The sequence below is a fragment of the Contarinia nasturtii genome, unplaced genomic scaffold (genome assembly GCF_009176525.2).
Source record: "Contarinia nasturtii isolate CC-2019 unplaced genomic scaffold, AAFC_CNas_1.1 Cnas_scaffold_928, whole genome shotgun sequence".
NCBI classification, from domain to species: Eukaryota; Metazoa; Arthropoda; class Insecta; order Diptera; family Cecidomyiidae; genus Contarinia; species Contarinia nasturtii.
The window spans coordinates 3,949,448-3,967,653 of record NW_022198275.1 but is presented as its reverse complement, the minus strand read 5'-3'; the positions used below and the strand labels follow the sequence as shown (position 1 = coordinate 3,967,653).

The window sequence follows — 18,206 nt, the reverse complement described above, 5'->3', positions numbered from 1 at the left end:
AACCACAACTAATCAGCCAGAGTCCCAAACGTAGTAAGAAAGAAAAGAAGTTTTTGGTGATCGAACAAATATCGGAAACGATGACAGTCAGAGAGGCACAATATTTGGTCGCTCAAATGATACTGTCCCGATCTGAAAAGCGACCACTCAGGATTAAATTGAAGGATGAATACATCAAAGCCTGCAATCAATCTTTCCAAAATCAAGTCGAAGAGAATGGATATGTCTACGAAAACCTCTAAATAGTAGCCGATGACTTGAATAATATTTACCGATAGAAATTCTATGTAATTAACAACCATCGATAAGATTCTTTATACTTTTTTTCACATTGTATAATCAGGTATTTTTTTACCAGGTGAAATCCATTTTCATCAGCCAATTCATTGTTTTAAATGTTAAGATTAGAAAAATAGTGGCAAAATTTGTCGTATTTGTAATTTGAATTTTTATAATAAACATAATCAATATAAGAAGTAAATTTGTTTGATACTTTCCCCATTTTCTATCAACAGATACAGATGTGTTTATACATTTTCATTTTATACTTTTTACTGAATACTTTTAATTCAACTCAAGTGTTTAAGAATCGGTTAAATGTCGATTGATTTTTTGACCGTATAATTCTTTGCCGAATTCCTTTTGAAAGTCGTTTTATTGGGTAGGCCTTTAAATTTTTTTCTGGCAATAAACGATTTCCTTGAGATTACTTTTTCCTAAAATTTTATAAAAGAAAGAATAAATTTAATCGTAGCTAATTTTGTCAGATTGAAATGTGTCTATGTCGGGTCTATGTTCAAGTCTACACTTAAAATAATGTGGGTGAGATAAAAATGGCGAAAAAACTGGTATAGTCTGTGAAAGAGAATCAAACATGTTGCTCAGTTGTAAGACATAAGCTGTTAAAATGAAATTAGGTCCCGTGCCCATGTTTACGTGTTACTTTTTCCCTCCCATACGCACTGTGCTAGCTTAAAAACTCATCTGAGGAAAGCAAAAAAATGGTTCCATGTGAACAGCATATCCATTTAACTTACAGAATTTTCCACTTCACTTTGAATTTGATTTTCATTAGTCTCTCATGTTGCGTGCTTTACACATATGGAATTCAAATACATTTGCCTATTTCCACCTTCTTTGCTTCTATTTTTTTCCACCGTACTACGGAAACACATATAGAAAGTTTATCGTGTGTGTTTCGTTTAAACCAACTTTTAAAAAGAACGTGAAAATGGATTGAAATAGAAGCGAGTAGAAACCTTAATTTTAAAATTATAATTAATGATTTGTTCGATACGGAGAACATTGTGCCATGCAAAATTTTATCTTCCTTAATTTTTTTGGATACAACAAACTTCGATAGAATGTTCAAGTGCGTAGTTAAAAACGGAGTTTCTCATGCAAAAATGGTAATTTTAAAGAGCATCGAGTTTATATTTCTTGTCTGTTCTTCTTCGATAAAATGATATTCTCCGAACGAGAGTGCGTATGCAAAATGTTGCATAGATCACAACACGCGATACTTCTCCATTCTCATTTGGTCTTCCGTATCGTAGCTACGAAAACCATTTGACTGTGTCGACGAACGTATTGCATTTAGAGTTTTGTTGTGTTCATGTGTTTTGTGCATCATATAAAATGCAAAAACTTTTTGCATTTATTATTTAAAGACGAAAACTATATATTTTCAACTTCTATTATATTGCAGAAAGCATTTGACGAATTTAATCAATATGTTGCAACAACGAGCTCTTGATGATGTTTGTGCATCATGGATGTATAGAAAATTGTTTGCTGTAACTACTTGACACTGTTTCATATTTTGAAAAAAAAAAAAAAAAAAAAAAAAACCGGGAATCAATTTAGTTAATGCAATTTTCTAGTTAAATTCAACTTTGTACATATTTACAGTTACTGTTGAAATTGATTTACAAATGTGGGTCATCAGATAAATACGTTCATGTGGATTTCGGTATATGGTAAAAAAAACAGTGTTGGAAAATATTGAAAGTTAGTCAAATTGTATTTTTCAATCAAAGTAAGAATCGGTTTATTGTTTAATTTCATACGTTTACTAGAATTTCCAATTGAAAATGTTGTTTATTTGACTTGTAAATTCTCGAAAAGTGTCAAAAATTGGCCTGTAGCGAGAAAGAGAAAAAAACTACCATGAGTTTTGCCATACATAACACAAAATCGAAGTTCATGTATTTTTCAATAAAGTGCACACACTATCCGTTCGAACTTAATCAGGCCATTCGAACGTAAAAATAAACACATCTACCGATTTATCTAGCAAGGAAATGATGGCTGTGTGTGTACTAGTATATGACAAAATTTGTTTAGGTTTAAAGTAAAGTTTGGCAAAATATTTGCTAATGCTGAAGTTTGCCAAATAAATATTTAATATTTAGATTATTGTTTACGCATTTTAAATAAACTCTGAATGGAAAATCGTAGTATAGTTCAATGGGCTCTTTTTTTGCTGTGTAGTGATTGGCTCATGCAAATAGACGTGGACACTGATTTGCCAACAACAATAAAACATAAAGTTTTGTTTTCCATTTGTTATGTTTTTCTATTTGATTTAAAATCGTGTTTTCGGTTCAGTAGTGAATATGCAAACTCATTTTCTATTGACCAACTGTATATAGTAGCTATGGCTTCAATTTGAAGAAAGTGTAGATTTAACAATTGTGTCTGTGAGAATAAATATGGCAATACAAAAACGGAATCTGAAGAACGCTACATTTTTTTTTTGTATGGAGTTGTACTATGTAAAAAAAAATTTATGTAACGTTCTTCAGATTCCGTTTTTGTATTGCCACTTTTATTCCCATGGACACAATTGCATTTGCATTTATACTATTTCCATTCAAACGATTTCTAGCTCAATGTTCCGACATATATATTGACGACGAAGTCGAACCAGTTTTTCAACGAAAAATACTAATCCATTTGGGTGCATATTCAAACAGAATCTGGCTTAACATGTGCCAAAATAACAATTTATTCTATAAGTCGATGTTTTAAAAAAAATACAATTACATTTGGATTTCTATTCTCTTTTCAATTTCCTGTAAATTGACGCTGTTTTCGACATTTTCCTTGGACTGTTAAAAAGTTGGACAAGTGTAAAAATGCGACTATTTACACAATGTATGCTTTTTTTCGTATTTTAGCAAAGTTATTTCGCTTACAAATACGAGTTCAATTTCGGAATTTCAAATGAACGCGCGCGCATACACACAACAACTGTGACATTCATGACAAATGTTTATTTGCACTGTTTCTTTTCCAACTTGCCTTCTTTTTCAGCTGTGTGATTTTTTTCTCTTTCACTTTCGTTCCATCTTCCGTTTGCATTTTTCTTCCATTTCTCCTTGTCAATATTTTTCTTTCGATTGTTTGCCGACTTTAATTTGTTTATGTGTATCTGTGTAAAAGAAAAGTGTGAAAAATGGGAGAAAACTTTTGGATTGTTTTAAATTCAGCTTGTAACGAGGCGAATTTTCTTCGTTCTATGTCATCAATATGCTGTACACCGTAAACACAGTTTAGCCGCATATATTTTCCTCCCTCGTCTGCCATCGAAACTTTTTCACTTCAAATTAAAATGTATGGAATGAAATGTTCCAAAGTGTCATCATTCAAATCAGTACCTATGGCATGGAAGATGTTATTAAAATCAATGCATGCGTGTCAAATGAAATGTACATTTTATGAAAAGTATATTTGATTGTTTATCTAAATGATTTTGAATGGGGCTTTTTATGTTCGGTTATTTGTTTGACATTTGATTTGACTTCGAGATTTTACGAGCACATGTATGTCATTATTTTTGAAATTCATAAACATAAGCCCGCATCAACACCACAAACTCATTCTTCAATTACCGAATGAATCGAATGTAGATCATATTCAACTGTCTGCCGTAGGAAATGCAAATGTCATCGATGTTGCTGATACCGCAACCGGATTTTCTCGATAGAATTGGCATGCTTTTGTTTTTTAATCATTGCATTTTCGATTGATTGAACGTTGAAATTGAATGAGAAATGGTCATTGCTATACGGAATCAAATGTATTTAGAATCCTGGAATTGTCGGTGCAAAGGCATTGAATTTTAGTGCACTGTTTTGTGGTTTTGTCATATAATGTTAACTTCAATATCATGAAAATCAATACGAAATGAGAGAATCTTTGAGCACAAAACACTCAATCCAAAACCTCTTGTTTCACATTATAGCGGACTGAACAAAAGCACTCTTCATCAACAACAATATACAGCTACTGGTAATAAAATCTCGAAATTTACAGTCCGGTTAATGAATTCGCAATTTGAGACCGGAGACCATTTAAAATAATGTCCATAGAATGGGATTGTTTTTGTTGAATGTTCCAAGTGATATGCGTACAAATGGAATGAAAAGAAGGGATTCAGATTCGGCCTAAAACAATGGTGACATTAATGACTGGATATGCTATTGTCCCAAAGCAATTCGTAAATATCACATTAGCACAAAATACCATGGCCGTAAAATGTTCAACGAGCAATGACATTTTTAAGTGTATGTTTACCCTCTTCGATTAAATGTTCAAGTGTGATTCGACTGAAAATTTTGTTTACAAAATAAAATCGTTAGATAATTCTGTAAAAAGTTGACAACTTCATCTTCGTATATTTTTTTTTAAGTATGTGTGGTGGTGGTGGCAATGATTATGTTTTATTTATTGGCACCTGTGGACCTTGTTTCATTAGTCTTTTTTCGGTTGTATTCGGATGACAGTCATCAACTTGACACCGGCGACTATCTTATCCATAAATATCAACTTATCCAAAATGATATACATATCATGTGTATCAGCTTGCTGTTTCAACTCGTTCGTTTTTTTTCGTCGCTCATAAAATTCACACAATTGCGTAAAATGAAAGTTATTTGGTGCCATCTATTTTACTTAATACATCTTCTTGCATTGACATTCATTCAAAGGGCAATATGTATGTATGGTTGTTCTCGTTTTTGCGTTGCAGCATTCAACTTTGGAATAATGTTTTCGCTGTCAACAAATGTTTTCTTCGACTTTCGTTCAGCTTTATATTTGTGAGCAAATTTTTGTGAATATAAATAATGCTCTTTATGAATTCCGGCGAGTAGAAGACAAATAGAGAGATAAAAGCAAGCGTTCCAAATGAATAGACAAAGAGAAAAATGAAAACATAAAACACCTAATGGAACCCGAAACAGCTGAGTAAGCGAACTTGCAAGATTTATTTACCATTCGAAAATGCTTCGGTTGCTGTTATACAGCTCCAGATGAGCGCTTGTTTGTTGTGTGTCACTAGTTTAGGTTGTTGTATTTGGTTGTGTACTGGTGTGTACCTTTTCTTTTGCTCACTTTTTCTCTTTCTCTCAATCGTGATATGGTGATACTGCGAATGAACAGACTTATTATGTAGAATTTTGTCGGACTCAATGCATAACCAGAAAATGTTGTTTTTGCTTGGTTTTTGTACGCTCTCAGATTCGGTGAATATTTTCCACCAATAATTTAGTTTTGAAAAGATTTATTACGTTTTTACGAGGATTTCAGCATATTTTACTTTCTATCGCATTTCTGCAAAGGTGTAGTAGTTCTTTGCGGAACTGTGATTGAGAAATGAAAGAGTCATGGCACTGAACGCAATTCAAATGTAACACATTCTGCGTGGTATAAGTTTTACTGCAATAACAAAAATACTGAATTTTCATCTTCAATTCGATGAATTTCTTGTACGGAATGTATGAATCAAATTCGTATTCGATATCCATCATCTTTTTTGTAAGTTTTAGATGATGAAGAAAAACCTGAAGATAAGGAAAAGTTATGAACTAACAACAGCATCAGTAACGACAAAAAATTGTTTATTATGGTGACAAAGTGCCAAAAGCATTTAAATCTATGGAAATGAAGAGGAAGAGAGAGATGTGAACAGAAGAAAAAGCGCACTGAAATGATTTCATGCATTCTCTCACGTGGAAGCCTCAATACCACATGAGATTTTCAAAATTGACTACAGCCAGAGAGATTTTCCTTTGGTACTCTGATGAGATGGAAATTGAATAGAACGATGGAACCGAGTGCACACAAAAACCGCTTTGATCATTTGGCTGGAACGAGCCATTTCAGAAACCGAGATATCCATGCTAACGTATGTCTCATACGTGCTGAGCGTGTGTATATGTATGCATTGCCGTTTCATTTGCTGGGTTGAATAAATGTGTGGGAGATTGTGAGAGAGTTTGAAAGAGAAACGGAGAGGATAGATGAAAGAAGTGAAGGAAGAGCATGAAAGAGGCTTTTGTAAAAAGCACATGCAACATCGCCAAGTGTTGCATTTGAGAGTCGATTTTATTATGAGATGCGCAAGTTTTTCTTCATAAAATGCAAATTTTGTTTAGAGTTTTCTTCTGTTTACCAAAGTGCCCACGTACATATATCGCGCACATTTATTCCGGTGGCATTGTTTCATCGTTTATGTATACTGACTTTGTACACATATAATATATTTGGATCGTTGGTGAAAAGACGTTGTTTTGCTTTTTTTTCGGGTGAAAAAAATATATAATGCTGAGTCGTTGGATAAAGCCGACAACTAAAGCATAATGTAATGTAATGACATGGTGGAGGGGATGTACGGTCGTCGAATACGAAAAAAATCACACTCTCATTCATATTCAGCAACGACCAGAAGCGGTCGGTGTTGCAATACAATTTTCGTAAAGACAACGACAAGTCGGGAAAAATAATGTGCCTGATTTGTTGTTGGTGCGCCAAATATGTTACCTACGCAAACATAATATTTATTGTCGAAGTTATCGTTGAGTTCATTTGTTTCATTTGCTGAAAGCAAACTGATATCGAACCATGAATTTGTTTTGTTATGTAATGACATAAAGTGTCTTAACGACATCGCCGCATTTATTTCACTTGCCAATGATCGTACACATATACGTTATGTGTTGCTGGGCGGCGAAACGAATAAACAATCGCTGTGGTGATATATTTTTTGGTGGCCGAAGGTGACTCAGGTTGTAAAATCCTATGTTTATACACCGAAATCTTGATATCACGACCAATATAAATTGGTCAGAATAAACTTTTTTTTCTTTCAAAACTTCCACAGTTTTAGACAAGTTAAGCCATTTCATTTCATACAAGAGCAATTAACTCGAGAAAGAAAATCGACGAATATAATGACAATCAAATTACGGAAAACGAATTTCGAAATTCAAGTGTAAATGAAAAGATTTAAGTTTAAATTGATTTTCTTTCCAAATCAAGCGATTTTCAAACTTTGCCATTTTTCTTTACATTTCGTTCGATTCTAATTATAAAACGTACGTTCCGATCGAAAGTCTGAGTAACATATCTAATTTTGTCAGCATAATGTTTCAAGTTGGTTTGTTGCTTCACGTTTTTTTGCTGTACCATTCTTTCTGTTTCCTTTTCCGACTTTTGAAAATAGTCAAACTGTCAAGATGAATTGAAACTGAATGTAAAATGTGGATGTTGACTTTTGACTTATATCTTCCCATGTGGACATCAAAACAAATGAGATAAGACAGTTGGATGGAGTTTCTGACGCGGGGAAGAAGAATTGGTTTCAACTTTCGAAAAGGTTTGCTCAAAGGGAAAAGGGACAAAGCCGAAAAATTGACGCTTTTATTTTATATTTTATTAGTATGTATGTGTTCATCTTGGTTTAATATGATTTTTTTGAAGAAATATTCTCGGACATATTCTGAAATCACATCGTAAAAATACAGTGATGTCAACGCATTTGAGCAGGAATGGCATTTCGGTTTTAGTATTCATTATGCATGCAGTAGTTAAATTTTCGATTGTGTTCGGTTCGGTGATTTGTGATATGTGTGCAAAAATGGCGATGTAAAAATGTTCCTTAATTTGTGAACGCAGTAAAGCTGCTTGATTATAGTAGCGTTGATAGAAGTCTTTGAAGTGAATTAGAACCAAATCCGGGAAGATAACAAATGTGATTGATATGCAATGAAATAACTCAGTTTTTATCTAGATCAAGTAATCCATTGAGAATGTCGTGACACAGCAAATATAGTGTTCCGTCGATGTCACAAGTGTTAAAGTTTTTATTAGTTTCGATCGGAATCGCAATAACTTTAAGCTACTGTTCGATATAACGCCAGAGTCGCCACTAATTTGATTTTCTCGAACTGTCAAAATCGGCTGTTTCAATAACGAAATTATTTTCGTTCACACTCTCTTCTTCGTTCATTGACTTTTCTGGCATGGCTCTTTTTTTTATTATGACACACAGATTACCGGTAGACGTTCCGCACACAAATGACTTTTTATGTGTTGGCAATTACTTTACTGCCAAATAAATTATTCATTTCAGATCGAAATCCGTTACAGGTATTACAATGCAGTACATTGTCGCTATCTTTTACTTCTACTAGTAGTATTCGAATCGGATAGAAACCAAACTATTTCATGGAATTTGTCCAAATTTGCTACTCGTTTGAGTTTTCGAGTATGCTATTTTTATATTCTTCACGTGCGTGATTCCCTGTTCATTATATTGACATTTATTTTATCATGAATTTCGGATCGATTTGTGTAGTAAATTCCGGCAAAGTGTACGAAAAGTGCAAATCAAATTCATAAAATGATCCAATAACCCAAAAAAAGAGATATCAAAGCTAAGCTTAACTCAACGTATTCGTATGGATAAAGAAAGCAACCGGCATATCCCTCAATCGACGTTGCAAACAACGAAAAATGCTTGCGAAGCAAGAAAAATGTTATCATCGAATATATAAAGAAAATTTCGAACTATTACAACAGGAATTGAAGCTGCCTTGTCAATATGGAGTAAACACACACGTAAAGAAAAACACGATACAACGCCCGAAAAATGAAAACAACGCATACCGATTCAAAAGTGATGAGAAAATCGAAAATATTTTCATGAATAATAATAACATTTGCTTCCGTTTCGATTTGATATTGAGTAACACATAAATTTCGCATCAAAAATGTGTATTCGAATCACATATGTTTTGGCGAGCCATGCTACATTGTTGAGTCTGTGTGATATGTGACAAACATTGACACCTTCAATCCATTTTCTGCGGCCCGATGATTTTCTCGTCGATTCTGTCGTCTCTTCAATCCATTTTGATAAAAGTTTTTTGTTTCAAAATGTCTTGGGATGTTTATTTTATACCCTTCGGTTTTTCTTTTATTTTTTCATTTGAATTTAAATGTGATATACATTCAAGATCGTAATATCGTTGTAAATCAAAATTGGATTCGAATATACATTCGAAATCAAATGTTTAACCAAAAGTAATTGCCATATAAATGTCTCATTCAATATTCATTACTAAAACATTTCCACTAAATGGTGTTTCGTAGCCAATTTTATAGGCGCTTACATCGATTTGAATATTTGCGAATGAAACATTAATAATATCGTGTTTTTGTGACACAATGTGCCCTTAAATCAAACAAAAATAAACTTTCCCAAATACATCTTCATCGGTTTCAAGATGATTATTTTGTTAGACGCTTGCTGAAACATCTATTGACGTCAGCATAAATAGCATTACTTCCTTTGGGCGTGATTCTGTCGCTTTGATTCACTTTTGCCACTTGTCTATTTGTAATTTATAACATGCAAAAGGTGTTTTGACTCCAATCTCATTCGTATTTGAACATTTTGGTGGAAATGTAAGCTCTGCCGAATATTTCGAACTGTTTTTCAATGTATACATTGTTAGCAATAGGAAATGTTGATGACTTTTAAGCTTTTTTTTATTATTGATTCAGAATTTTCGAGAACAACTGAACTGTTTGTTCCATTTTCTCCGAACCATAATAAACTTTTTCTTTTACTTGAAGAAGATTTCTATACAGAACGACATTTTTCCATGCCATTTATATTACATGCACATTTCAATTGTGCTTGCTCATATTTTGGCGCAACAAACTTTGAACTCAACTTGATTAATATTTCTTATACTTTTCGCCTAATTTATGATCTTCTGCTTTTTCCTTTACTAAATAATAATTAATCGGTCGATAATCACTCATACATAAACATTCTTAACGAAGTAAAAACCAAAATTTTGCCTATTAACAAAAATGAACACGTGAAGTTTGGCATTTGACATTGCGACAAATGATATTTCGTCACGTGTTCACATTTCACTGCGACGTGATTTCGATTTCTTTTTTCGACGATAAAAGAGACGATGGAAATGTAGAGAGAGAGAGCAAAGGAAAAACACCAAGTGACTTTCTCCACTAAGCAGCTTGTAATCGTGAAAATATTTAATAATAATTGTACGAGTTGTTGAGTGCTTGTTTGGAAGCAAGGGCTTCATTTAATAGACCAATGAACATCGCTTTATATAATTTATGAGTGAAAAAGGCCGTATACGTATATAAGAGTAGCAACCGCAAACATCATTTTCATTAATTATTGCCGTGTCCATTGTGCGACGATAGCATATCGCGTAAGTGAGGTCAATATAGAAATATTTTACGTAAAATATTTGGGCGCCGGCAATTTATCTGAAAACATTTTAGATCTTTCATAGAAAAGATGTGCGTCATGCGGCTCAACGCAAACCGAAATGAACAGCACAAATATTATTTATGATATTGATATTGGTTTCAATAACTGAAACATATTTTCGAATAAATATATAAAAGAGTATCAATGGGCGATGCGGTAAATGACACACATGGTGTTTCTGTTGGCAGAAATCGAAAAAGGTGAAATAAGCGAATATTTGATGATATCGCTACTCAACAGCTGAATCTAACTTCACTTGAATGGCATATGCTATTGAACCGCACCTTTTTTCTACCTTTTCACATACGTAAACGAAGCTTTTTCTACACACGCACAAAGAACAAATCGGTCTTTCTATTCGTCCTTGTACGACAATCTCTGCACACAGTAATATGGCCATTGCATAGAAGAATCGTCTTCGGTTCACAGATAAAAATATATGAATTATTATTACGTTTTTTTTTTCTCGGTTCGGGTTTTTGGAAACTGAATGGTTTCGACCAATGATGCAAAGAGAATGGTAGAGGCAAACTTGATCATTATTGAAGCCGGGAAGAGGACAAAAAACGAAACACATCGAATACGTTTATTTCATTACAACATCACATTAAAGGAACGAATGCTTCTTTTCATTTCACTAGCACATTCATATTGATGTTGGCGATAAATATGTGTTTCGCTCAGGCGCCTCGAGAGCGATGAACTATCTTTTCGATAAGATTTCCCGAACCGTAAAATAAAAAACCCATTCATTCACAAATGAAAGAACCCTATGAAATATTATTATTGCTTCACAGCAGCAATTCTCTAGTTTGTCATCTCTCTCTCTCTCTGCCATCTATCTCACATTCACTTGCCCATATACGGTGATGGTGTTGATGCGTGCATCGTTTTTTATCGATTCTGATATGGTAGTTTTAGTGAAATTGCGCTTAAATAAGCATGGCACACACTAGTGTGATGAAACAAAACCAAATGTAAAATTATACAAGATGTAAAGGGTATGAATATCGAACATCTACACAAAGAAATTTTGTTCATTGGCGCATTTTCGGAATTTCTGATATATCTCAATGAAAAACAATTTTCTAGTCACAAAAAAAAATCATCAAAATTGGAGATTTTTTTAGTTTCTGTTAGAATTGAAACGGCAAAGGATCATAAGTCATGACACACGAACCAAGATGTAGGTATCATGATCATAAACCACGATATAAACAGAACACGATAAAAACGATAATCCATACACAGATAGGTATAAAGAAATATTGTGTAAATAAGATAAGTCAAACCTAAACTAACAGTTTCATCTGTGTATTAAGTGGAACGAATCAAATGACCCAGTTACTGTCCAATATTCTTTTGACCAAGATTCAAAAACCCAAATTATTAATATCGACTAATCACGGAACCTTCACTATTTCGGTTTATTTATATAGCTTAATCAAAACAGATAAAAACCGAGATTTTTTCTCCAAATATTTGATTTGAATACATCTTAATTAAGTCTATCGATTTGTGTTTATCGTCAAAACAAATTCAATTCATTGTAATAAATGTTTTGCAAATACTTTTCCCACGAAATGTGCAAATTTTGTCGTTTTCAAATATTTTTGTTGAATTTTATTTATTTATTTTTTTCATTATTAATTGAATTTTTTGTGTCTCACAATTGAGTAAATAATGCTTTTATTAATAAATAATGACTCGTAAGTGTTATATAAAGCGATCAAATTCAATGTGGCGCTTATTCAGTCATTGAAGTGAATGCCTTTAAAAACAGTGGTTTTTGTTTAATTTTTATGGCTTGGCATTTGAAAATGTTAAATTTATTATTTTTTTGGCAATTTATTGCCATTGTTAACATTGTTAGTTGTGAATATTTAACGGTAAATACGTGCAGCGGACCCATTGTGGGAGTTCCACAAAAAACATTTGTCCATCAAGTACCTTATATTTCATACAAGGGAATACCATACGCTCAACCGCCTGTTGATAAATTGAGATTTCGGGTAAAGTTCCTCTTCACACAAAATCGAATGAAATAAATTATGAAAGTTGGATTTGACCGCCCCGAATAGGTGCCACGTTCAGTAAAACCATGGACTGAACCTCTTGTGACAACTAATGAATATCGGCCATCTTGTCTTGTGATTGCCCAAGCCTTTCTTTTCGGATTGAAATCGAATCAAAGTGAAGGTAATTTCAATCATTTGATATAAAATAATTAAATATTGTTCCAATCTACTGAAAAAAACATTGGACTTTATTATTTATTAATTTTTCTTCTTAGATTGTCTCTTCTTGAACGTATACACGCCAGGTGATTGTCAAAATTTTGAATTTTAATATTAAAATCAGATGCAATTTCAATTTGTGCAGCATACAATATGATATTTACATTCTGAGTATAAAACAATTATTATTTTGTAATTTGTGGATTTGTTTAATGTACCCATAGTTTTGGAGAAAAGTAAAACGAAAAGAAAGTTACCAGTGCTGTTTTATATACACGGAGGGGGTTTTAATGAAGGTTTGAAAATTCTCAAAGTTTCACGACTATTCGTCATTTTGACTTCAACTATAGGATAATTGAACGTTTTATACTGGAACTTATTTATTTATTATATATTTTAATGAAGGTGATGGAACTGATGCCTTTCAAGCACCCGACTTCGTGAGTAAACACAAATTAATCCACTTAATTAAGATGTAATCAAATGAAATATTTCCAGGTGATGGAACATAATGCGATACTTGTTGTAATCAATTATCGCTTGGGTCCCTTTGGTTATGCTAATTTCAATCTACACGGTTATACCGGAAATATGGCTCTAAAAGATCAACGAAAAGCATTAAAATGGACAAAAAAAAACATAAAATATTTCGGCGGTGATCCAGATGCTATTACAATGATCGGAGAGAGTGCTGGTATAAATCAAATCAAAACACAAAATCTCAAATTGTTTTGCACAAAAAAGACGTGCATATAACATTGGTGTGAAAATGTAATTTTAGGTGCGGTCCAGGTGCATTTACATCTGTTATCAAATTCGTGCAAGTATATTAAGCGTGCAGTGATGCTGAGCGGCAATGCATTTAATTACTGGTCATATTATAAAAACAATAACGTGGATCTGTTCAGAGAAGCATTTAAAAACGAACTGGGAGATCAAACGAGCGATGAAGAGGTATTAAATTACATGATCAATGCACCGGCCGAGTCAATTGTAGCAAAATCGCCTGCCTTGGACATAATCTCTCGAACTACTCTTTTATTTTATTGGACGCCAGTGGTTGAAGGTCTGTTCATACATCATACGGTCTATTTAAGTCAATTATTTGACAGTGTCTGTTCTTGTTCACTTAAACAGATAAACGAAAAGCTGTACATCCATTTCTTCTGCAAAAACCACATGATATCTATGCAAACAATAATTTTTGCGCAAATTGTAGGAACGTAGAAGTTGTATTCAGTGTAACAAGCTCGGCAAGTATACACTCAAATGAAGAAATAAACAAAAAGTTTAATCGATTTTTTTTCTCCAAACAATTACAATTTCGCAGGAAGGCTTTTCATTTCTCGATTATACGCAGCCGTATGCATGGATTGAAGCATTAAAAAGTAGTTCTTATATTGCATTGCCATATCATGGACTTACTTTGACACAAGATACTGCGGTACGGTTATCAACAACATTTTATTGTAATTTTATATATGTTTTCTAATCTCTGATGATTCTTCAATTATTCCATTCGCAGAAGTACCAAGCAGTGCAAAATAAAATCAAAAAGTTTTATTTTGGTGATGGCGAAATTGAACAGACCCCTGAACGACTAAATCAATACGTACAATTGACTACAGATACAAATTTCGTTATACCGTTTTACGAGGCAATGCGATTACATTCGAAAGTGGCAAAAACGTATTGCTTTTAGTAAGTCATATGGATATTTTTAACCATACGATCTGATGCATGTTCGCTTGAGTTTTAAAATTCCGTGAATTGCTTTCAACTTTTAATTTGCTTTCTTTTTAATACATTTTAGTTTTGATATAAATTTGAATACGAACATTGTTAAATTACCGAGAAATCTTACTGACATCGAGGGAATGGGACATATCGAAGATACTGGCTATTTGTTTAAAATAAATGAACCCAAGTACAGTTTCTTGTACGATCAAACATTGGCAGATCGAAGCAATGAAATAAATCGAAAAACGATTTGTGCGTGGAAGTTCGTCACCAAACTTTTCACAGACTTTGCCAGAAAAGGGTATGCTCGCAAAATAATATTTATTATTTTTACATTTTTTAAAGCATTTTTCCTTCTTATAGTTTGGTCAAATACGACAATCCAGTGAAATCAGTAAAAAATGCAAAATGCATTCATATTACGAACGATGGTTTGCGGTCAATCACACGACCACACGGACGAGCAATTAAATTCTGGAGAAAAGCCAAAAATTGTCTATATCCATTTATTGTTGACGAATTTTAAATTTACAAAGAATCAGAGGACAAAATCCAAGTTGAATTCAATGTAAAAATTAAAATACAAAAAATGTATTAGTTTTCACCCAAATAAATAACTAATTTACTAATGTACGCGTTACCATGTCAGAAATAAAACGTTGTAAGCAAAATACAAGCTTTCTTTCAAAGGACACCTTTGTCAACTATTTATTTACGTAAGTCAACGTAATTCAAGAACTTTTCCGAGAGGAACGGTTTTGATTTGAAAATTCTTTAATAAAGATTAGTTTGTCTTATTATGACTGTGACGAAACTACCATTAATAAATTAACATCCTCAAATGACAAAATTCAAACAGAATCCCAAAATCTTTTGACCAAACTCAAATTATGTGTCGAGGTGTGGTGATTGAATAAACAGACTAAACAAGTGTTATGAAACAAAACCAACTGCGAAATCATCTAGGGGAATTTATCATTCAAAAATTCACAATATTCAGAATATATTGACAACTTTTCAGGAGTAATAGATTTCCCTTGGAAATTATGCATTTAGGCTAAAAAATATATGAGATATCGGACATTTGCAAAATGCACATACAAAAAATTTGTTCAGTGACGCAAAAATTCCGAATCTAAACATAACTGGGATGTAGAAACACCTCAAATTCGCTCATAAGAAGAGAAAAAGATGATGAGTGGTAGAAAAGGTGTAACACGACACTACGTCTAACAATGACCAATACAACACAAATAGGCGTAGTTGTATTATCGGCAGACCAAGCATCACTCAATTCGACCTTGATGAATCAAGACATTTTTCCAAAATGCCAATTTATATGATTCGATGTGAAGAATATCTGTTGAAGTAGTTCAATCACATTTTGTGGTAATTCGGCTATTTTCGGCAGTCGAAATACGACTACACCTTTCATGTTGCTTCACGTTGTTTTTTTTTGTATGGTGCACGCACAATCATGCTATTTATCCAGCAAAGCCGATTAATATATCGAAAACACCTACACAAGCACATAGACATGCGAACGAAAGAGATGGAAAAGAAATCATACTTTTTTTTAACCATTTTGCTTCCACTGACTGCTGAACATCGATTGCAAAACACGCACGAATGCCGAAAAATTCTCATCATATATTTAGTAATACTGTGGCATGTTCACATTTCAGGTGTTTGCTCATTTTTATATAACTAAATCTTCATAAATATTCATCGATTTATGTTCAAAGTTGAATTTGTATTATGGCCCAAGTCGATGATGGGATTGTGGAAGAGGCGGCAAACCAAAAGGCATGTATTTTTCTTCTTTTTTTTCCAAACATCTGGCGCATTACATAAAAAGATGTATGCGGTTCTGGAATGTAAGTACAAATCAAAAGCGATATGCCATATTATCAAGATTGCTACATTGCTACAAGTGAAAATGCAAACAATTTGTCTGATAGATGGTACTTTAACTACACGACGTATGTGAATATGTTGGATTTTTCTCTGCAGTAACTGTGAAAAATCGATGCTACTTTTCCATTTCCGATTTGAATCGTGACGCATTTTGGTATTTGTTTTGGATGTGCGCATTTTCTCAATTTATGTTTCCACCTTTGAAAGCAGCCATAGAAAGGTACAACGCTATTGATTTAGAATGGCATAAAATACAGTCAAATCCCCGAAATATTCGGAAAGATTCGACAACATTTCATCTGTGCGATGTAATTTTGAACCAAAGATTCTATACTTAATTTAACGTTAAATTATAGGGAAAGGCTGATAGGCAGAAAAAGAAACAGTTTCATTTCTTTATTTGTAAACAAAATAACATCTCGAACATCTTACATATTATACCTTTCTCGAGAAGAAATAGCAAAAGCTTCAGGCACCACAATGCAGTGGCAATTTAACAGTTTTGCCAGCCGGTTTATTAACAAAGAAAATGCCATACTATTGCGGATAATGTGCCAAATTTTCGACTTCATTTGCCTTCCAGTGAATATGTGTCGATAAAGTGCAGATGCGTCAATTTTTCGATTGTCTTACCGATGACACGAAGTCACAAAATTGAATGAACTTTCAACGAAAATTCGGTGAGCTTGACATAGACAGTTTTTGTAACCGATAAACACGAAAGCATTGTACCCAATGATGGCATAGAATTTTTTGTGAAACTACGCTCATGGCATACACACAAACACATACGCTGATCTTTTTAACCTCTTTTTGTAAAATTGCATACACCGTTGCAATATGAGTTCTGCATATAAATTCACGTCAATATTACGTGCAAAATAAGCTAAACAGTGTGCCGTCAATTCATGTGTGCTCACTATCGTCAATATCGTGAAAATTCTTTGATTCGATTTGATCCAGTCGCTCATTCTTTGTATAGATGGCTTATGGTGGATCGCAGACAAACGATACTCCACCATGAATACATCTTGTTTTATTTTTGGTTAAAAATGAACTGATTATATTGCATGCACGATGATTAGATGACACAAATTATCTGTGTCATTCTCACAGAGACGAAACAAACATACGCGTGCATGCATGCACACGGGAAACAAGCTGAATATCAATCCTATCTATACACATCCATAACGCACACAAGTAGCGATCTTAATTTGAAATTCCGAGCTCGCTCACAGCGGAAGTGATGCTTTGTATGTTAAAGCAGCATGTCGACATGTTGCACACGGTTTCCTTAACTATTGTGTATTATTTTTCATAAACTATGCCATTTTGTGGTTGAATGTATTGAATGCACATGATAATGGAAGCGAAGCGTGCAACCAGCGTCATTGAATAACCTAAATCGTGATGGTGATAACAACACTGAATTTCCGTATGAACGTGTCCGCATGAACATCACCGATCTTGTATTATTTATTGACCATTGTGTTGATGTTTGCCCTACTCTCAACGCTGCACCATTTTTTATATATTCATTTTGTTGGTATATTTAGTTTATGACGCGAAAGTCCCATTCACATTCAGCAACTTACTTGAAAATTGTTTACTGCACGCAAACCAATCAATGAAAAAATTGTAAACAACAGGAAAGGTTTTCCTTTACTTGTTTCAAAAAAGTTACGGAAGAACTCTGTGTAAAT

General features: G+C 33.4%; 1 protein-coding gene across 1 annotated transcript; it reads left to right on the top strand.

The window, feature by feature from the left end:
- Nucleotides 1-12,357: 12,357 nt before the first annotated feature.
- LOC116342909 (juvenile hormone esterase-like) lies at nt 12,358-15,275 on the top strand. Its single transcript, XM_031770714.1, has 12 exons — nt 12,358-12,618; nt 12,688-12,805; nt 12,900-12,929; nt 13,068-13,139; nt 13,249-13,283; nt 13,342-13,537; nt 13,625-13,909; nt 13,981-14,096; nt 14,174-14,287; nt 14,369-14,544; nt 14,657-14,884; nt 14,947-15,275. Exons 1-12 carry the CDS (start codon nt 12,409-12,411, stop codon nt 15,107-15,109), a joined length of 1,743 nt encoding a protein of 580 aa, XP_031626574.1. The 5' UTR covers nt 12,358-12,408; the 3' UTR covers nt 15,110-15,275.
- The last annotated feature ends 2,931 nt before the right edge of the window (nt 15,276-18,206 follow it).